Source organism: Vigna angularis, chromosome 1 (assembly GCF_016808095.1).
Source record: "Vigna angularis cultivar LongXiaoDou No.4 chromosome 1, ASM1680809v1, whole genome shotgun sequence".
Classification (NCBI taxonomy): Eukaryota; Viridiplantae; Streptophyta; class Magnoliopsida; order Fabales; family Fabaceae; genus Vigna; species Vigna angularis.
In genome coordinates, this window is record NC_068970.1 from 64,012,200 (window position 1) to 64,035,285 (window position 23,086).

A 23,086-nucleotide genomic window follows, 5' to 3' on the forward strand; every position below is an offset into this window, starting at 1 on the left:
GTGACTGTTACCCTCTCATACTATATTATATCGGCATCAATCAAATGTACCTAATATAGGGGTGAATCAACTATAAATCCTCAGCTTCCAAGTGTTGAGTCTGTTTGTGTGTAGTAGGTATGACTATTTAGCAATATCAGATATTAAACTTATTTTTTCATATTAAATCATCTTAACTGAAAATAAACTATACTGAATAAGTTTTCAACACTCCCCTAGTAATTAGAAGATTTTATCTTTCGTTTGTGTAGATCAAAATTAATATGCTATCTACATTTCCAAATTTTCTTAACAAATTTAGTCTTTTCATTACTATTTTATTGTTGTATAATTTTGACAATATGACCCCAAATCAAGGTCATGTAAAGTTCCAATTCAATGAATAAATCGATAGGTTTTCAAATTTTGATAGAATAATAATTGACGAAATTTACAAAAAATCTGAAATTCCTTTTTGTTTTAAAAATTGATCCAAAATTATTTTGAAATTAATTGAAAATCAATTTTGCTCCGTTTTACTATCTGGGAATGTTTTTAGAGAAGGTTGTCTTCTTCTCTTATGCAGCAGCTTCATCTAACTGCAATTTCCAAACTTGTTGAAAGAATGTGATAACAAGGAGACGGTGTATTCCAATAATTTGGTACGTTTTTCTTGGATCACTGTTTCCATTTTCGAAATGGAGAATTGGATGACCTTATATTTCTTTTACTTTTAGAAACAACATTTTGAAATAAATTTTAAACCTTCCTGAAAATATTATTTAATTTCCTGAAAATTTGGGATTCAGAAATTATGTTTTTCACAATTAGTTTGTCTTTTCAAAGATAAATATCAAATGAGTATAACTTTTTTTTTTCGGATCAAAGTATAGTTACTCTTTTCAAAATATTTCATAGTGATAGATTTGATTTTGATATGAATTGGGTATTGTACAAACGAGTCTAAATTATTAAAAATTACTATTCTATTCTTATCTAATAATTTAAGGTGGTAACAAATTATTAATTTTAATATAAGTAACATATTATTTATAAGTTATTTAAATAATTTAATATTTTATCTCAATGTATTTGTTTAGATATTTTTTCATAATATATATAATTTGTTTATGTTTCATAGAATATAATTTTTAACATAAATTTGATGTAATCTTTTATACTTTGTTTTTTTATAATAAATTTTTATATAATGATTAATGATTGATAAGCTTTGAAACACTGTAATAAAAATGTCAAAATTCATAAAAATAACAGTAATCTTGTTTAAAAGTTTCTATGACTTGAGTATCTTTTTACTTCTTCCTCTTCCATCAACACATTGTAAAATCTCAAATTGAAAAATTATTCATGATTAAAAAAACATTGATTTATTAATTTTTGTGATAATTAAAGTTGACTAATAAGCTGAAACGTACTAGTTTGGGATTGTTTTATCTTCTTGACAGATGAAGAGGCAGCATCAGTAGGAAATATATAATTGGTGCTGTGATGACATTTTACTTTCTGTTTGGTCCACTCAAGCATTCACACCATTTATTAATCAAATGAAGACCAGTCACACTCTCATATATATGTGTACAGAAATTGTTAACATTTGTTGGGATGAACAAAGTGTACGTCATTTATGATTTTTGTTACATCTTTTCCTGTCCCAAACAATGGCTTCTGTTATGACTAATTTAGGGTTCATAGATGCTCTGTCTGCTCCTTCAAACAGTGTTGGTAAGTGGGTCCCATGCTGTGCCAACCCCCGCATTCTGCAAACAAGGACTCTCAAATTACTCACGTGCCATCTTTCACTAAAATGGAACATCATTCATTTCTATCCTCCATTCTCAAAACTTTATTTATCTTTTCTTTTATAATATATAAATAATCAAACAATATTGTTTCTAATCTTTACTTTTTTAAAAAAAGAATTTCTTTATCTTAAAGAGTAAATTTTGTGGTATTAACATTTAATGGGAGTCTTTATTATGAAAATGATGAGTAAAATTGTGATTTTGATTAGAGATGAACACTGAAGGACATTAGAAGGAAGGATTGAATATTTCTATTTGCAACCATGGTGGTGTCATACAAGTAATGTTGGGTAGTAAAGAAAGATTGAGTCAGTATCATTCATTAATTTGACTAAGTTTTTATAGCAGATATGGTTGCGTAAGTAAAGTTACAATACGTAACAATTTCTTTAGAATACGAATCATTCATATTTTAACAAGTCTTTATGTTTTGAAAACATTTTCTGGTGAAAAGAAGGAAGTGGTAAATGAAATAAATAAATAAAAAAAGAAAGAAAGAAGAAGGGTAGTGTACTTGATTGAATTAAAAGAAAAAAAAGAAAATGGAAAGTGTAACTATTTAAATGCATCCATAATATTGAAATGTTGCTAAGGAAAACAAATTGTGATATAGAGGCTTCTAAGTCAGTGGTTGGGGGAAGATTCTTTCTTCATAATTAAAAAATTAAGAAAACGTATTTAGTATACATTTCAAAGTATGGGGTGATTAACCCATAAAGACTGCAGTATGGTCCATCCACGTGTAATTTGATTATTCAAATCAGTATTAAGAAATGATCCTAGACACAAGAAGAAGAGATAATTACAGAGCTAGAGGAAACCTAATTTATAAATGTTCATTTGAGACTGGTTCATCATCCAGATGATTTTCTTAAAACATATAAAATAAACTGTGATTGTTTACACTTTATGTTATAGAAGAGACAATGTTCCTCCCACCTTATTAAAATTATATATATAAAGATGACGGTGGAAAAGAATATGGGAGTTGATCATAGTTTGAGATAAGAACAAGCAAAGTCTACATCTTATGCTGGCTGCCTATTTTGCAGACCAAAACTCCAAACATTATTCCTTCATTTCAGCAGAATTAGATCTTGGTTTCAGCCACATACCTTTAACCTTCACACACAACATTTTCTCCTTTTTTAAGTCATTTTCTCTGTCATCCTCTTTTGTTTCTATTAACCACAATCATAGACAAAAAAATCCCTTGTACCTCCTTTTCAGAGAAGAGCATTGAATCTCCTTTGATCTTCCAATTTTCACACAATATCTCTATCCCTTGAAAACAAAATGCTTCCTTTTGTACACTGTATCTGGATGCCTTCTGTTTCCTTCTACTTCTGACTTGTAAATCAAAAGTAACCCCATATTTTCAAATTCTACCCCTTTAAATCTCTTTCCCCTTGTTTCGCTTTTTAATTTGAATTCTTTTCCTCACTTTTCTCTCCTAACTCACATCCAACCTTAAAAAGTCCACCTTGTTTGGCTTTCGTTTTTGTTCTGTTTCACACTTCAACTTTGGTGGCAACAAAGAACAGCGTGATTATGTGTTCTGAAATAGTTCCCCCTCGTTTCTCTTTTTCCCATGATGTCTCTGAGCAACCAAAGAAACAAGATGCGTCACGCAAAGACACTATGCTTCTTGGGTCAAATCATGACTTTGAGTTCAGCACCGGGAGAAGAAGCCTCGAGTTTGAATCATCTTCTGCTGACGAACTTTTCTCTAATGGGGTGATGCTTCCCGTTCAGATGCAACAGAAGAGAAACACAACTCGGAAACACACCCTCTATGGGGAAGCTCCGTACACGAGACTTCCTCCACTTCCATGTTCCCCTATTATGAAGAAAGATAGCATTAGAGAAGTTGTCAATGAGAATGGTGGTTGTTGTGAGAAGAAAACTCAGTCCAACTCTTTCTGGGGGTTCGGCAGAAGCAAAAGTCTTAGTTGTGATGGAAAGAAAAGCTTCATGTCTTATTCACCTCCTTTGTCAAGGAGCAATTCAACTGGTTCGGTGCCACTTCCAAAGAGAGTTAGTTCGAGCAGGCAGCATTCAGCTGCGAAGCCACTGTCATCTTCGACTTCTTCAACCCTAAATTTGTATCCTGTGCAAAGGTCTCGTTCTGGTAAGAGTTATTACGGTGGATCTTATGCCAATGGTCTTTGGATCAGTCCTGTTTTGAACCTACCAACTCCTTGCATTTCGAAAGCAAGTGCTAGTCTCTTTGGGTTGGGTTCTTTTCTACGTGTTGGGAGGGCAAAGAAAAGCAAGAAATAATTTAATTTGTTCATATTAGGTGATGTGATTAGTTATGCTAATTAGCATGAAGCTTATTATATATGCCTAGCTAATGATTTGGAGAGCAAAAAGAAGAAATGTATGATGAGGATGCAGTTAAAAGGGTACTACAGGGTCGGGAGACAGAACAACGGGAATCTGTCGGTCTTGTATTGTTTTCTGTGTATAATAAATGGAAGGTTTCGTGGTTAGTGGTTCCTTAGATTACCACTTGCTTATTTGTCAGAAATGCTGTTTTGTTGAACAAACATTTTGTCTTTAATTGCAAAACATATGACATGACATGTAGTGGTGGCAGCTTTGGAACTTTCACCTCATCAAACTTTTACTTTTTGGAAAGTTTTGTTGTCAGTGTTCATTAGTTACTCAGGTGATCATGGAACCTGATTTATCCAGTGGCATGTTTAGGCTTCGCATCGTAAAAAAATTACTTTTCACACTCAATAATAATAATTATTATAAACATGAATTGTTTGGATCGCAAGTTAATTTGATTGGATTTTTGCATTATGAATTTATACTAAATTAAATTCTTTTAATAAAAAATTATTTTATCTTAAGCAAATAAGATAAATATAGTGAATCTTTGACTTAAAAAAATGTCATGTATAATAATAATAATTATTATGATGAAATTTGATTATATATAAATTATTATTAAATTTTAACAAAATAATATCATATTAAAATAAAATTTTAAATTTTAGATATATTTATAAATTTATAAATATTAAAATATAAATTTGAGTTGAGTCAGATATTCATGTAATTTTATATTTATAAGTTTTAATATGTAGTTTGAATTCGACATAGCTTTTCGTTTTATTTATTCAATATTATCCAATCTGATAAATTATTTGAGTTTCTTTAGATTTATTTGATAAGGTTTTCTTTTTCTCATCTAAAAAACAAGATTTTGTGAAAATGAAATTAAAAACAAGAGAGAACATGAATATAAATTTGTTAGATTATTTAATAAATTATTTGTATTTTAATAATTTTAAAAAAATTATTACTCATATTCATATCAATTTAAAAATCATATTAAATTCAGATAATACCTCTATAAATCATCTCCACTGCAGACAAAATTGGATTCTTATCAGTACACGCCATTGTTTAAGGGAGTTTGAACTTTTTTCAATTAATATTGTTTCACAGCATTAATCGAGTAAGTTAGTTAAGATTGTACAAGTCTAAATAAGGAATAAAATACATTACGTCCTATCATCTACATAAGTGAGAATAATATAAATATGTAGAATATATAAAAATATATATAAGATTTCAAAAAAATTTAATGATCATTTATATCCTTTATTAACTAAGTCATCTTATTTTTAATGGAACTTCGTTTTTCTATTCAAATGTGAGGAACGAGAAACTATTTCTTAATTTAATGTAATGGAGAACTTAATCATGCATTGTATTTTTTAATCTACTAAATTGTTTTTTAAATAATCAAATTAATATTTTTTATTAAGCTCGTATCAAATATTCTGTTCGTGATCTAATAAACTCATTAAATTAAACTATTTATATCGACAGATTATAGTTTACCGTCAGGACTTTAATTACAAATATGTCAGACCTCTTGATATGCTTCTAGTTGTACTGATTAACTGTATTGAATCATATTTTAAGACAATTGAATTTTGTTTTCTATAATAATTATAACTAAATTAAGAAATTAAAAATAAATATCACACTTTAAATAATGAACGTAAATATGATTCAAAATAATAAACAATATTCATGTTTCATGCAACAATCTCGAACATCAACAATGGTAAAACACTAATTATAGTAATCATTGTTTGGTCTTATATATATGTAACATCTATGCGTGTATCTCTTATAGACATTATATACAATTACGTTTGAATTTCATTACGAAGAACTTCATTCTCATTTGGACATATAACTTTATCATTTAAAATGACGTTAAAAAAACCAAAAATATATAATAACTGACAAAGAATCATATTAATTTGTATACCTTTTTTATTAAAAATCAAATTTGTTATACCTCTACAATGGGGGCTATCATGTCATCATTTATTATAAATAGATTACAAATATTAATGTGATTAAGCCATAATTATAACTTTTTCCAGCACATAAAAAAATCACTTTTATCTCCCTTTGAAATAAAAGACAATTTTTTAAAATTAAGTTACATTTAGCTTTCTTGATCACTCAGTTAATATCAGTCTTATAAAACCTTTTCTTATGTTGATATGAAAAAATAATTAAGTATTTTAAAATTATGTCTTATGATCAACGAGTCTTTCAAGGATACATTTTATTATAAAGATATAACATTAGACATTAACATAATTCACATAAAATATTAACATTATCTTTAACTCAAAAATTAATGACAATAACTTTATGGACTATTTTTCCATGTTGTTCAATTTTATCATATTTATTTATTGTGAAACTTAGATTTATAAGTGAATTCCCAACCATTTTGACATACGTTTACTTCTCATGTTGCCATTTTTTAGACTTTATTTTATCTTGGTGTAATATTTATTCTTCATTCAACTTAGTAAAATCTAAAAGCATTACCTATTCCGAACATGACCAAAAAAGAAAGTAAACAAACATGTCTTCACATATGAAGATGTTGAAAAAGAAAAAAAACAACAACGCCGGTTTAGAAGAAAAAAATCAAGTTATTGAATTCAATCAAACTGCAATTAAGCCATTTTGAAGTAGAGACTTTACGGAATGACCAAATATTTTTCATGAACACAAGTTTGAACGTATAAAAGAAAAGTTAAAAGATTCACACAAAACAATAAAACCTATCAGGAATCATATAGAAACTAAAAAATCATAAGAATGAGTTATCGGTGTTAGATCTGGAAGAAATTATCTGGAAAACACAGTACTAATGAAATTGAATTCTAATCACATAAATGAATGTTGAATTTATTATTTAATGTGAGAATTAAATTTACACTTAAAATCTCAACCATCGGATTACTTGGATCATAAATAAATAATGTTTGAATTTTGTTGGTATAATATACGCAAATAAGCTTGAAATAAATAAAAATAACATGAAATAAAAAATCTTGGCGGTAATCCGGATGGACTTCAAAGAAAAATAATTTTCTGACCACAAATCATTACAATTGGATTATTTTAGTGTGTTTTTTTGGACCAGAGAATGGGTTGTGTCTGTGGCCTTCTTCACCAAATGAAAAAAATATAAAATTCCAGAGAAAGACATTGAAAGGACATCACTTCAATTAATTGGATGGTATTGTGTCTATTATCTTTACATGCACATTAATGGTGCTGATTGTGACCTGTGCTATGTTCTTAGCTTTAAATTACAGAAGATTGATAGTTTTTTTTTTTATGATGGTTAAAATATTGAAATGAGAAAGTAACAGATAGAAATACCTAGATTCGAGAATAGAAGAGAAAGTAAAGTATGTTTTCTTGCTGTTCTTTCTCAGCAAACAGAGGTTTTCTATAGCAGTTGCATCAGATTTACATCACTGCAATTAGTTCTTGAATGACAACAACTACAGCAGATATACCGAATGAATTTCACGCTATATACAAATTTTCCATAAACAACTTCTTAGTACCAAAGAGGACAAGATTACACTCTCAGATTCCAAGCAAAAAAGCAATTGAACGATTAAAACTGCTGCATCCAGTAATTCGGCTTCTACCAAATTCATAAAATAAAAATGAACCACAGATGTTTAATCAGAAGCAGTGATAATATTAACATACAGAATGTACAAACTGCTACATCTCGGATATTCAGATGCAGAATTCCACAACATTCACTAGTATTGAATCAAGTATTCTACTAACATGGTTGATTTGGCAATTACCATCATTTATATCACAAGGTGAAAAAGTTAGAAGTTAGGAATCACCCCTAATTGGTCTCATTCGGGAACTTCAGGCACTTCGTAAGATTCTGCAGTAACCTCGGAGAGCCACAAACCAGGAAAAAGTGTCTGCAGAAACGAAACAAAACCAAGCCAAAAATTAAACAAGATTACGAGAAAGAAAGCATGAATATAGTTGATAATCCATGGGGTTAATGGTATTATTACATCCAAATTCTTCTGGATGATTCTGGGCCTCTTCTTGGGCCTCCTGGGAGGCCTGGTTCCGAGCAGGGCCCAGAAATCGTGTTCCACCTCCTCCTTCGTGAGTGAAACGGAAAACTTAGTTTTTTCTTCAATCTTCGTCGTCTTCTTCTTCTTCTTCATCTCTTGGGTGAGGGAATTGAGCTGGTTGGTGTGATGCGGTGCCTTGCAGGCGGCTCTTCGTGTTCGCAAATTCCAGGGTTTGGAATTGGGTTCTTGGAAGATGGAAACTTTGAGGTTGTCGGCGGCGACTCTGAGATCGAGTATGAGCTTCCTGCGAACGGCGGCGATATCGTCATGATCGTCGGCGACTTTGACGCACCTGAGGAATCTCTGGTTGCCCCATTTGAGACAGGGCATGGGGAAGTTGTGGAGAGGTTTGGATCTTTCCGGGCCCATAGCCATGATCGTGGTTTTGGTGCTCGATGATCACCTTCTCCTGTACCTCGTACTCTGTTTAACGAGTTTGTTGTCTCAGGAAATTGGAGGCAGAGAAGCCAAATTAATATGAAACAAAAACAAAATAAAACGATGGTGGTGGCGTTCCGTTCGAGTTGGAGTTGCCAAACTGCAACTTTTCTATTCCTAACGTTGTTCTTTTTATAATTTCCTAAAATTATTAATGGAGACGTACTCATCTTGAATAAACTTATATATATCTATACTTACTGATATATGAAAAAAATACATTCTTTTTATTGTCGCAATATTTCTTTTATTTAACTGATTTTTATTGTTTTAAAATGTAAACACTCAAGTCCCATGAGATTATATTGATAAATGATTTTTTAATCCAATGACGCCATCTGAAATTTATCCATCAGTGTCAAACTCCACTTTCGAAGGGCCTTCTGTATAATTTTAATTTTTTTAATAATTAAAGCACAATTTACCTTAAAAAGAATTATTGATCAATAAAATAAAGACCATATAAATGTGACTAAATTATTTGAATAAAAGAAATTATTGTTGCTAAACTTCTAGAATTTTTTTTCTTCATTGTTCAACAAACTATTCATAGGTGTAGACAAAAAAAATCCACTCTTTGTCAATTTGATCCATTTGTTCCCATAGATTCTATTTAAAATTTATTTTTATTAAAGTTCCATTTCATTTAAAATCCATTTTATTTAATCTATTATCTATATTTTATAACTCTTTTAAATTGAATATTCATTATTTGAATCCAAATTTTTAAATATAAAAAAGTCGAAGGTTAAGAGAAACTAACCCAAAAATAAAGGTTGAAATGAACTAATATGAATTGAAAGTCGATACAAGTTGATTTAGATGCAAGATCGAGCTAAGACGATAAGACGAAAGATCGACCTAAATTGACGCAAACTAAAAGTCAAGATGAGTTAATCTAGATTGAAGATTGAAATTACCCTGTTCGAGTTGAAGGTTGACATGATCTAACCCTATTCAAAGGTCAAGACGGACAAAACAAATGGAGTTGACTTGAATTGGCCTGAGTCAAAGGTCGAAAGGGACCGACGCTAGCTAAAGGTCGAAAGGAGTCGACGTCAGCTGAAAGTCAAGACAGACCAACTTAGACCGAAGATCAAAATGGACTAGTTTAAGTCGATGATGGTCGAAATGACACATTTAAAGGTCAAGTGAGACAATCTCTTGACCGAAATTCAACTAAGTCAACATTTACTAAAATTTGACTTTGATAAAATCAACCCTAACTAATAACAACAGGTAAAAGTCGAATTTCTATTATAAATTCAATAATGAATAAACATTATTCGTACATGACACCAATTGTCATTATGACCATTCCAACATAACTTTTTTCCTGAAACTGTTCTTTAAAATGTTGAAGAATTAGAAAAACTAAGGTATGAACATTCTTGGATCTGGCCAGCTTAAGATGAATATTGAGAGACCTTGAATCAGAAGAATTTTGTATTTGTCTAGCTGTCACTAGGGAGACAACAAAACTACAAGAACCAAAAGAGGATATAATGCATTTCATTGCGTCTTCATGCGTAGTTGTCTATATATAACTAATGTTTTTATTTTCCTTTACAGATATTTTCAGCTTAAAAATATGCATTCAACTACGAAGAAAAAAAAAAGATCAATTTGTACTCTAACTTCTTTTTTTTCACTTCTAGTCGCATAGACGAATTCAGATATTGTGATGTAAAAATACATTTGAAACAAAAACGCAAACTTGATAGATGGGGTCTTGACATCGATCATAAGGTTTTCTTTCGCAATCCATTACTTATTGTACTAGCCAGAAGATATCAACTAAAATCAGGACATTAAATTAGCTTTTAAAAAATTATCAATAAGTTATTTATTTAATATTTTTTTATCATTAGCTTAAAACTAATGAAGTAATAATTAAAATAACTGTTTCTCTAGAACAAAAAGTTGGGACGAAACCGCCCAAAATTTTTAGGGCTTTTAAAAAATAGGGGATAAAATAAGTAAAATTAATGTGAGCTAAAAATTTTCATAAAAGTAAAAGTTTAAGCTTAAAAAATACAAGGAAAAGTTGACTGCTTATAAGTGATATATATATATATATATATATATATATATATATATATATATATATATATATATATATTGATTTATCTGATTTTATAACGGATTAATGACAATAGCTTCCTGAACTCTATCAATTTTTGAAAATGAGAACAATTTCAAAACAATTTTTTAAATAATATTTCTGAAAGGTGTTAAATACATTCTGAAACATGTTTTTCAGAACATATTTTGGAAATAAATTTTTCAGAATGCATATAATATTTTTCGAAATAAAATTTTCAAACTACTTCTACGTCATGCAGTGATTCACAATCAAACACCAAAACTTGAGCTGATCTTATTTTAAAAATTAAAGTTTAAATTATTTATGATTATTATTATTATTTTGGTAATTATCTAATTAAAGGAAATAAACAAAAAAAGAATGAATAATTATAAAATTGAATCTCCATATTAGCACATAACTCTCGGGAACCCTATTTATTATTTGTTATTTACTATAATCTAAAAAAAGCTACAAATTGATTTGATATACTTTCTACTGGAGCCTACTCCTGCTTCTCTCTCTCTCTCTCTTTCAATTATCACTTCCGAAATTGTTAGATTTCCACAAATGGGACTGGATGATGATATAGCAGAAAATAGAACAGAACAAAAAAGTAGGAATATTACTCTGGTGAGAATATCATTTGAGCTTGCATACGATGAACTCACATCAGTCAGAAGCCACCTCTAGCCAGTAGCTGGGAATTTGGAGATAAATTACTCAGCGTGATCGCGGTGAAGACAGGGTGCACTTAAACGAAGATAAAGATAAGAATAAAGAAATGAATATTGACAGCAACAATATCCCTTGCAGAAATAAAAAGTTAGGAAGAAACTTGATCTGTACACAATTGCTATAGAACTGATTAGGGGCTTCTGTTTATACTAATAAAGAGGTCACTACATTCGTCATGCGTCTGCATTATATATACGACGAAAAAAATAAGAGGGCTCCTAGTTGTGGCAAAATTTGAATTCCTATTTTGCTATGAAGTATTTACAAACTATCTACCTCCCATCAAAAGAAGCATACTAAGAGCAGCTGGAGTTTGACGTCTCACACTTGATAACCCGGGTATTATAAGAGCCACAAAATTCACATTTGTGGTACAACCAGTGGAAGCGTGAAGAGCCCTTCCGATCGCAGTCATGGCAGAGTATGTCCTGCATTTTGTTATTACATAACAGGCTCAACAGACAATCATCTTACAAATTCTTTGCTCGTCAACTAAAATGCCAAAATTCTTTTTCTTTTTCCATAAAATCCACATTAGCTTCCGAAAGGAACTGCGTGAAGAGTAAAATGCAAGACACACAAAAAAGTATTCACCTGACAGCGTTCCCTGTACTCTTCAGGAAGCTCCTCAGCAGCCAATAGGGCATCAAGCATACCAAAGTAAACCTAGGTAGGTAAAAAATAAGTATACCGAGTACCTCTTTAAGAACTTCAATTGATTAGACACAAATTTTCTAATTATATCCCTCATTTTTTCAACGATTTTTTATTATCAAAAGGAAGCTTACACTCTTTACTTATCTTAAATTCCTAATCTATAAGCAGGAACAATGTATGCAAAAATTAGTTAAAGATCAGTAAACATATACCATTGAAGTTTTAATTTTTCCAAACTTTTACATTTAACTGAAATATATGAAAGACTCAACTTGAGAACTCAAAAGTACATGTTCGAAAGATACTAGAACATTATTAAACTGATGGCCCTGTTTGGTTTTCCTTTCATTACTTTTGTGCATCTATAATTTTTTTCTTTTTTTAATGGGGAATAATAAAGGTGGAGAATAAGGCTTAGTTGAGTGTAAAAGAAAAGATTAATGGAAGAAAATTATCTTACCGCCATATCTCCCAATGACTTGCTGCAGATTGGACATGTGTAGTGACTGCACGTGTATGCCTAATGTAATATACCAAAATATTAGATTAAACCCACAGCCCTTGAGAATATGTTACCACCCCCTGGTTTGGGGATAGCATTGAAACCTAAAACCGAAAACAGCTGTGAAATAGACCTGGAAGCAAGCAGAATGCATATAGTGGCCGCAAGGTAGAGCTCTGACCGTAGCACTTGAAGTGAACAAGTCATCGCAACAAATTGGACAGTTCATTTCTAAACCTTTCTCGAGACATTTATGAGATGTTGACTTAATCCCCAAGCAACAATTGCATTTCATGCAATGAAAATAATCGATCCCAAGCCCTTGTCCAACACGGCATAAATTGCAAAATGGGCAATGATATACGTTCCTGAAAATAGTAAAATACGATGGTGTAAATACGAAAATATCGTATAGCTTCACTTTAGAATAACGTTATTTTTCTTTCCTTTCCTTATAATATGGAATTGGATCATTACTTTTGCTATTCCTTATAAATAAAGAATCATGAGTGTGATCATAACACAGAATCCCTGGAAATCTTTTATATGGTTTTAGATGATCAGTGTTTGGGGCAGTGTTTGGCAGCCTTCCCAATCATCTTTCACCAACGCCAAACCCTGACCATTGTAGCCAACTCCAGCAAACCCACAATAGACCTTGCTCAAGCACTCCCCCTCTATGAGACATATTTATTGATAAAACATTCATATAGACAGACTAAATTTTAACTCTATATTGTTTTGAGCGGTACAGATTTGTCCAGCTCAAGCATCAATAGTTTGAATTGATACATTTCAAAAGAATGAGATATTATTCCAACTCTTTTAAAGAAGTTGATTTTGCCCCAAGATAATATTGAACATGCATTTGGTTCTATAGTCAATAGATGTCCTATTTTTCCCGAGACTAAAAGTTGAATTAGTTTACAGAATAATTGTCTCCAACAAATCGGTAACACCTACCCCACCCACCACCCCCACCCACCACCACACGGGAAAAGGAAGGTAATAGCAGTTTTAATACCATATTTAGGATTCCAACGAACAAAAAGATACCTTTCATCATCAAAAAATTTGCATATATTGCAATAGTACTTCGCCATTGAAAATCCATTACATGAAGGTGTCATGCACATAGGCCCTATAGGCTGTATATTCAGGCAGTGCATACACATCATTTCCAATGTTGCTTTTCTGTAATGATCAAGCAGATGATTAGAACTAAACACTATTATAAAGTATAAAACACAAGAAATCCCATGAGAAATTTACCTATCCATCGAGTGATCACTGACATTGTCATGACAAAATCTGCAAGTAAATAACTTGCCACAACATTCAGCCCGAAGCTTGCAATTTCTCTTATAGTGATCACACCCAAATACAAGTTTCTCTGGGTCTCGAAATGATGGTGAGAGTCCTACTATTTCTACACTGTTAGATGATCCTTCCGAAAGTGCTTTAGGTGATTGCTGCTGGGCAGCTATCCATCGACTAGTCAAAGGCAAAAACCCAATCAACGGTTGGAGTTTGATGTCAATGAAGGCTAAAGCGCTATCGGACAAATATACAGAAAATGTTGGTCCTGTAAAAGAACACTAAAGGTATGATCATTGGAACCAACCTTGTCAATAGATTCTGCACAAGATATGCCTTTCTCCTTGGATCAAGTGTTGAGTCTCGATATACCTTCCGGATCTCCGACTCAAGTTCATTCTGATTCATTCGAAATATGTCTTTCCAACCTGGCTTGAACATCGGATCATTGTGGCCCAAGCTTTCTCGACCTTCAGCACCTAGGGAGAAAACAAGTTAATAACACATTATGATATTAAATATCAGAATCCACAATTTCCTCAAAAAGATGAAAGAAACAAAAATCACATTAAATACCTCTCGGAGAAGTGCTATGATCTGATGCTTCTTCCTGTGCTATAGACACTGGACTCTCTTTCCAGCATTCACTAAGCCATTCATTGAACATAGTGTTCTTTGTTGCTTGTTTCCATGTATCCATCATTCTGTTCTGTTCATCCTGAGTAAGTGCAGATGTTACCCATGGTAACATTGATTGGAGAACTTCAGCACCCGTTGTTCCAATTATCCGACCCACTATCTTGTCTTGTTCTTCCACAGTAAAATGTCTCCCAAACAATGGCCACAGTTCACATTCTTCTCTGAAGAGATGCTGATCAAGGGTCACTCTTATGGATTTGCACATCCCCTGAAGCTTAGTAGCAAGTTCATTATATTTTTTTACGACATCACTAGTATTATTGCCATCAGAGGTTTCAAAATTACTTTCACTTAAACTCTCAGCCATGTGGGTCATCTGCAAGGATTCATGAATGACAGAAAACTCTGAAAGAACACAGGAAATGTCTTCAAACAATTTTTCTTCCTGCTTATGGTCTAGCATGTATGAATGACTCACATTATGAAGCGCCTCTTTGGATTCCAAAGCTGGAAATACTATATCATCTTCAGCATTACTATGAGCTCTATATAAACCCCACAAGAGTCGAAATCTTCCATTAAATTGCCGAATAATTGTCTCATCACCATCTCGCAGCTTTCCTGATTCAACATCAAGATACTCCAAGTCTTTGCGTATGGCTTTATGGAATTTAAAGATTGTATCAATTGGTCTTTGTGTACATCCCACATTGCAAGACCCTCGCTCTGTTTCCCATACGAACAGACTGGAATTAATAGATGGGGCAGAAGAGCTGAAAGACAAGGAGCGTAAGGACTTGGCTGTAGAGAGAGAGCTCAACCCTAAATTGTTACTATTTACTCCCAAACCCGGCACACAACAAGACCGTGAACTACAACATTGTTTCTCAATGCTTTCAGTCTCCGAAGTTTCTGGCAAATCTTCATTTTTGTGCAACTTCAATATGTTTCGTTTGACTTCTCTTTTGTTCTCTCCTGATTCTGCTAATACTGAGCAATGTCTATTAGATAATGTAGATGAACAAGCACAGGATAATGGATCAATGTATTCTTCAATGTCCGAAAGTTTATGTGCAGGACAGCAACCTGATGCACCTGAAGACAAACACTGACCTTCACTACGAGCCTTGCAACCCCATCCACAGAAGAGTGTAACTAGAGCAGAATCTGTTGCTGGAGCTGAAACAGATTAAGAAGTTGCCAAATATAGATTAAACAAATAAAATTATCAGAGATATAATTATTTTAAGGTCGCAGGGAACTTTGAAGAGACATAGGACCTACCTGCCAACTGCATATTTCTCTGAAACATCTTTGCTTCATCTTCAGTAAAAGATCCTACCAACCATGGCAGGACACGCTCAATTAATTTCAAAGGCATCATACATAAGCTTTGATACAAAAGTTCACATTGCCTTCTAAAGCTAAAGTGCTTTCTTGCCAAAGGAAGAACCTACAGATGAGAGGGATGAAGAACGCTTTAATAGATTAACAGAGAGCTTAATAAAAGATTCCTTATAAAGAACTTTGGATTTATCAACTTCTACATATATGGCATTGAAATCCCAGCAATAGATTAATTACTCTCATTGCAATTAACAATGCATTTGCATCTCATACTCTTATCTCACAGTATTAACTCAAAGATTATCACATGACCAATGGTGAATCACCTGAACTTCTTCATTGTGGAAATGCCTCTGTATGGTTTCCATTATATGATCAGCATGTGTGCATAACTTGGAGTAAAATTCAACATCTGAATTGGATGATGCTCCTTCACTTTGAATATTTTCAATCAAACTTCGGAAGTCATTAAATTGGCTTTCTTCTTCAGCATGCTCCTGAAAGAAAGAAAACTCTCCATCTACCGCGGGAAAAATAACCTTGTCCTCAGCAATACTACATTTATGAAAAAAGAAAATAGTCAATATTTCAGATAATAGAGTTTAGCTTAAGATAAATTATCAAACTGCTTACAGAAGAAAGGTATGGTACTCGCAAAAGACAAACATTGATCAAACTAAATCAATCTGATACCTGTGAAATATGCAAACATCGGCTATGAATTGAAATCTTTCATTAAAAGCAGACAGATTAGTAAAATCTCCAGAATGTTGTATCTTTCTGGCCTCCACTGCTATCTCACTCAACTCTTTTTTTATTGCATTATGCCAAAGTAATATTTCATCTATAGGATGTGCTCCAGTGGTATCAGAAACGCCTATCATAGATCCAGAATATTTCCTTTTTCCACATGTTGTAGATTCACAGGCACAGTTTACTTTCTCAACCTGATTGGGTAATGACCTAGAACTGCATAAAACTTGAGAATGATCTACACAACTTTCAACTGAGTTAGCCCTACCTCTCCCTTCCATCCAAGTGAAAACAACCTTCAATAAGCAAGAATATGGTAATATATAATACAGTTACATGTCAAATGAACTTAAATAATAGAACTGGATCAGAATATGAGAAATGAGTAATGTTTATTCCAAACAAACAATCTCTGCAATAGTGTCAATGTGGAACAGAACAGAGATGGACAACACAATTATTTGTGAAATAAAGATTTGAGAGACCTGGTCTCTTCTCTCTTTTTCTCAGAAACAATTCATGCACCTCCATTCCTCTCCCTAACTGCTTTATAGCTTCTCTCTGTATTGTAACCAACCAAAGAGTTACAACAAATATTCCATTATTTCTATAAATGATAGCTTCTGCTATTTTGATAAATATCAGATTAAACCACTATTTCCCTTAACTCCCTCTCTTATTCTTCTTAGTGGAGAAGCTCCTTATTGACCGTCAGTAATAATGAATGGCATCACCATCATCAATGCATAAAAAAGCACTGGCAAATAAAAGGAAATAACAATGCTCTATTAGCATTTGAAAACCATACCTTTTGAAGAAGCTTCTCCTGTGGCACTATCTTGATTAAGCAATTTCGCAAATCCTGAGATTCATCAGGTGATATAGATGTTGAAAGCCACGGTAGAAAATCGACCATCATATTCACAGGAATACTGCACAGGAACTGCCAAACTAAGGATGCCTGTTCCTCCAGAGAAAACTTCTCGATAAGCAGAGGAAATACCTGATATCACACCACAAACCAAAAAATAAAATGTCAGACACATCCCAAGTAAATAAAATTGTTTGGCAACTTAAACTACATGACCATGACAAAATGTTACTCTAAGAATCTCCTTTTGGACACCAGCTAAAAAACAGATTTCTGTATTGTGAAAACTTCCTTGAAGGGAACAAGCAGTGGAACTTGATCATATGTTATCTAGCTAGTATATCAACCCATTAATACAAAATGCTTCTCAGTACATATGAACCCCATTAATAAATAAAACGAAATAACACATAAAATAAAAGCTTCCAAGTACACATTAAACCATTAATCGATCACAAAAATAAATAATTTCCTCCATGTCATTTCTACATGCAATTGGAACTGTGTGAAACTCTTCTTCAATGCTTTCTTTAGTTCAATTTTAGTAGCAATTTGTACACAAAGTACTCATTTACCAGGATGATAAAATTAGTGTCCAAAGTCTAAATAACTAGCATAATTTACAACTAGATTCCTAAAAAAGTAAAAGGACAGTTTTCTTTTCACATTTTGGTTTTTTCTTAAACATAATTATGCTCACGTTTCTAAAGATCAATTTCCGCATATACAAGATTGACTTGTCTTCTAAGCATCTTTATAATGGTCAGCTAACTGTCTCGAGCCCCATTAGAATGAGATCATCAGGACAAATTTGTGGACTGCATTTTGGTTTGTTCTTCTAGTTCAATAAAAGGGGTGTTTGTCAACCTCCTAAAACCAGATAATTAGGTACCATAGACAAGTTCAGAAATATTAAGTGTTTACTTGGTACTCCATTGAAATAAACTGGTTATTAATTGAAGGTTTTTTTAAAGTCAATACGGGTTTAAAAGAAACCCAACCAAAACTTGATTTCTTGATTTCCAAATTAATCAGTTTTTATTTAAATCGAAGTTTTATACTCCCACCACCTTTTTCTCTTTCCACTAAAACTGAAATTAAAAGAAAATTCACCAAGATTTACCAAACAATTCTATTCAATATCCTCATCCCTGAGTAGGAAGGGTCCAAGATACCTAACCAGCACAACACATGGTAATGATCGAAATTTTAACCTCCAGCACATAACTCCACTCTTTTTGAACCTGCTCACCATAACCCCGTCTACTCCTATCATACCAGGAAAAACTCCAGTTCCAAGGCCTTTCTATGTAAACGAAATTTATTATTCACTTTGTCTTGACTCATCACCCTGGACAGTATCATCCAAAACAAGTATGTATGAGGCACTGGTTCTTAGAGTGTAAGATAAATCTATATACTCTTTCATTCTTGTTCATAATAGAGTTTATTTTCAATAAATTAAACAAAAAATCTTCAATTTCAGTTTATTTTAAACAACATTTTATGACATCTAACTTTTCGTTCATTAAATCCTGAACAACTGATGCAATCTGTTGGTCCTGAACAACTTAATTGGCAAAATTTCTTCTTTGGCTTTTTGACTAAGGGGGAAAAAGGCAAAAACAATTGTTTCAAAAGTTCATATAGAAACACTTTGCCTGCTGCAATAATTTATAATTTAGATAAAATGATAATTTCACACATATAAAAGCCTAATCGACTTAATTCATCATTCCATGGCATACACTTGACTGCTCTATTTGAATCGCTAGACAAAGCCCCATGATCGTGCTAAAAGTGCTCAACAAGAATACTTCACCCATCAAGTGAGCCAGCGGAAGGATTTCGTAAACATCACAAATATAACTTTTCTAGTCATACAGTTGCACTTCATTAGCCCCTTTGGCACTTCCAATAGTAAATATTAACAGTTCTTTTTCACAGATGGAGCATTCTTTAGTCTCCAAACCCTTAGTATTTATCTTCTCTTCATCTTCGAAAATTTCTGCTTTTGCAATAATAATAATAATAGTAATCCTATCTCGTAGAGAGGAAATACCATTTCTTTCTAGTTATCTCATTGTACGAGTCCAAGCAAAATACAAGGTAAGAGATGTTAAATAAACTTATACCTGCTCCTCTTCTTTTGCCATATGTTGACTAACTGACGTCTGCAAAGCTCCTGTGCAGGAAGCTAACTCTCTTGGAAAAGTTTCATCACTATTGATGGAAGAATTTAAAAGCTCAAATAGATGATCAAAAAGGTTGTTTTCACCCTTGTGTTCGAGAGAATATGTCTGTGCTACATTCTTCACACGTATATCTAAAGCTGGAAATATCACCTACATTCCAGAATATATTTCCCTCAGAAAGTTTGAAGCATAGAAAAAGATAAGGAGTGATAAAGCCAAATTAATAAGATAATGCTTTTGAGAGAGTGGGAAAGATGCACATCCCAAGCATAACTCAAACATCATAAAAGAGAAGGCAGTCGTCAAATTTATCAAGAAACCAGTAGGAAGCTCTGATATTTTGAAATTTGAAACAAACTTCCAATCTAAATATACATTACTAATTTATTAACTTACTAGTTTATAAAAGCTTAATTTAGTGATGAACTAAATTAGTATCAGCATCAGTATTCAATCTGATTTTTTTCTTTTACTGCTACATAGCATTCAATCAGTTTTGTTGCGGATGGTTAGTGACAGACAAGTGAACAACCTTGCAATAGCACAAACAAGTAGGTTTTTACTTAGTCTCACATGCAAGTTACACAGTATACCCACGACATATGCACAAACATGTGGTTTAAAAACAGATGATAACCAAAAAGACCAGAAAACACAGCAGCCATTGAGGATATCATATCCACCGCTTCAATTCTAAAAAATTTCTACCGCACCTGGACAATAACAGAATACAAGAGAAGATAAAGAAACATGTATAGCCAGTAAATCAAATTATACTGTACATAAAAAAAATAATCCAAAGGAGAGAAGCAAATTCTCAGAATCGATTCTAGAAATAGTTCCTGTTGGACTATGCTCAAACCAGTAACCAAATATGAAAGTTTGACCTAAATTAACCAAGAGGAGATGACCAAAGGAATTGCAAAACAAGAGTGGCATTTCGTTCTGTCATTGAAAATGCAAGAAACTATAAAATCTTCAGTCATAAGGCCATTTCTCTAGCCAAGGGAAATTAGGTTACACAATCTAACAAGGAACGAACTCCGAAAACATAAAGATGAACAAAAGATTAGCACCTCGTCTTCAGCATTGGAGTGGTGTCTGTACATGGAGCTGAGGAAATGGTAGCGCTCGGAGAGCGGCTTAATGTCGGAGCGGTTGCCGGTGGCGAATGCCAAGGCCAATCGGTGCAGCGCCTCAAGCTCATTCCGAATTGCTTTGTGAAAAAACAAGAAAATCAAAATCGGCGACTCCGGTTTCGAGCACTTCAAGTCGTCCTTGAGAGCCGAGGCGGAGTCTACCTTGTTGACGGAATTCGAGAGCACCGCCACTCCTCCTCCGTCCAACGGCGTTGCCATGCTGCGGTTTCTGTAGCCCAACTTTCTTGGACTTTCTTTTCCGTTTTTCTTTCCTTTCTTATTTTTCGAAAAAGTTAAAATTGTGTCTAAGTGGTTGAGAACTTTATCAGCTTATTGTTTGTTTGCACAAAATCAGTGAGTGATGTGCGATGGTTATCCGGTGGCATGGACGGTTCTAGAAAGAAAAATGGTTGAAGAAAGAGAGAGAATTTCTGTGTTAAATCTCTTTTGTCGATATGTTCTTGTGAAGCGAAGAAGGAAGACGAGATTGGTTTCGCTACTAAGCCCATAAGAGAGAGAACTTAGGAGCGCCAGAGCCAGAGAGGACCAGTTTCACCATTTGGGTCCATGCCACGTGGCTACATGTGCCACGTTGGATGACTTTGTCAATTTCTGATAACTCATTATAGTTTCTTCTCTTTCTATGTTTTCACCTCTTCAAGAATAGTCTTTTCTTTTTCTTTTAAAGGTAATGTATATATCATAAAAATAAGTAAAATAAGATTAAATCATTTTAAATTGTAGTACACAGTTTATTTTTTATACTTTAAATTTATAAATATTTGTGTACTACAATTTATAAATCATAATCTCTATTAGTTTTTCCATAACTAGTGAGTAATAATAAATTATCCTTTCACATAAGTTACCTGTTGGATAGTGCTTATAGTAATCTGACTCTTCACGTGTGTACAAAACTAGCTTTTATTCTCCTTTCAGTATTAAAAAGCCAAATGTACAATTAAAACATGGAAGTAAAATAAAATATAGGAATGATCTATGTTTAATTTTAGGTTAATTTTTATTGTCACCATAAATAGCCTAAATCCAAAAATAAAAATCTTAAGTTATTTCACATATAACATAAGCTTGTGGAATTAATAGTAGTGATTTTACATTTTCTTTGTTGGTCACTTGTTCAAAGTGTCTGAAAGCTGGATTTTTGCTATGAAATTTATTTGAAAAAGAAAATGTGAGGGACATTTCAGAACTATTTCCGTCTTCATCCAAAACATGGGTGGAAATGATAGACGAGAACAATTACCTAACAAATGTGAAAAATCACTGTTAAATGATTTTTTAATTATAAACTATAAATATACATATACAATTCTGAGTACCAACAGTCGAATGTGGTAAATAATTATTAAATCATGTGTATGTAATATTTTTTAATCTGGAAAAATTAAACATGTGTAAGAAAATTTTGGATAAGACCCACACAACCTACCTACCAACTACAATGTATTCATTATTGACAAATGTAATAAAAGTGAAGTATATGTGTATAGTGTTTTTATAAATTCATATTTTTCACTCTCATATTTAATTACATATCATTACTGATACAGTTGTCAATGTAAAAAAAAAGTATTTTCTATATGTTAGCATGTAATAACATATTATAATACATATATCAAATAAAAGTATTTAATTCAAACTTAACTAAAATTTTCAAATTATAGTTAGCTTTTGATCTAAATTAAAATTGATTTAATTATGTTTTAAAAACTTTAAAAACTTTTAATTGAATTTCTAATAAAAAAATTTATAATTTATTGAGTACTTGATAAATTTTTATTTTTATTTAAACTTTTGTTGATATTTTTTTGTTGTTAACTTAGTATTATTATGTTAATTTGCTGAATTGTCTTTATATGTAATATTATTATTTTAAAAATTTATAATTTAATAAATTTATAAATCATAAATTATAAATATATAATTTATAAAATTTTAAAATATTAAAAGTACATACGACAACAACTTAATAAAATAACATGACAAAATGAAAAGTTAACAACTATATTCAACTTGAAAATTTGAAACTTATTAAGTACTTTATAAACCATAAAAATTTATTAGAAAATCAATATGAAAAGTTTTTAAATTTATCAGGAAATTTAAAGATAATT

At 32.1% G+C, this 23,086-nt stretch overlaps 3 protein-coding genes across 4 annotated transcripts; 1 reads left to right on the top strand and 2 right to left on the bottom strand.

The window, feature by feature from the left end:
• Positions 1-2,692: 2,692 nt before the first annotated feature.
• Positions 2,693-4,297, top strand: LOC108323154 (uncharacterized). The gene has a single exon (XM_017555518.2). It carries the CDS (start codon positions 3,354-3,356, stop codon positions 4,083-4,085), a length of 732 nt encoding a protein of 243 aa, XP_017411007.1. The 5' UTR covers positions 2,693-3,353; the 3' UTR covers positions 4,086-4,297.
• Positions 4,298-7,765: 3,468 nt separating this feature from the next.
• Positions 7,766-8,857, bottom strand: LOC108323153 (uncharacterized). Its single transcript, XM_017555517.2, has 2 exons — positions 8,204-8,857; positions 7,766-8,104 (listed from the first exon to the last, which is right to left on the bottom strand). Exons 1-2 carry the CDS (start codon positions 8,642-8,644, stop codon positions 8,033-8,035), a joined length of 513 nt encoding a protein of 170 aa, XP_017411006.1. The 5' UTR covers positions 8,645-8,857; the 3' UTR covers positions 7,766-8,032.
• A 2,780-nt stretch (positions 8,858-11,637) lies between these two features.
• On the bottom strand, positions 11,638-21,470 carry LOC108323162 (zinc finger protein BRUTUS). 2 transcript variants are annotated; one of them, XM_017555526.2, is made up of 14 exons: positions 20,889-21,470; positions 19,753-19,962; positions 17,555-17,749; positions 16,687-17,042; positions 16,320-16,548; positions 15,931-16,099; positions 14,584-15,825; positions 14,315-14,486; positions 13,963-14,184; positions 13,747-13,884; positions 12,824-13,058; positions 12,649-12,708; positions 12,126-12,197; positions 11,638-11,959 (listed from the first exon to the last, which is right to left on the bottom strand). In XM_017555526.2, the coding sequence occupies exons 1-14, from the start codon at positions 21,168-21,170 to the stop codon at positions 11,828-11,830; spliced, it is 3,714 nt and encodes a 1,237-aa protein (XP_017411015.1). In that variant the 5' UTR covers positions 21,171-21,470; the 3' UTR covers positions 11,638-11,827. The 2 variants fall into 2 exon arrangements, with proteins under 2 accessions (XP_017411015.1, XP_017411016.1); XM_017555527.2 differs by lacking the exons at positions 17,555-17,749; positions 19,753-19,962; positions 20,889-21,470 and adding an exon at positions 17,232-17,295.
• Positions 21,471-23,086: the final 1,616 nt, after the last annotated feature.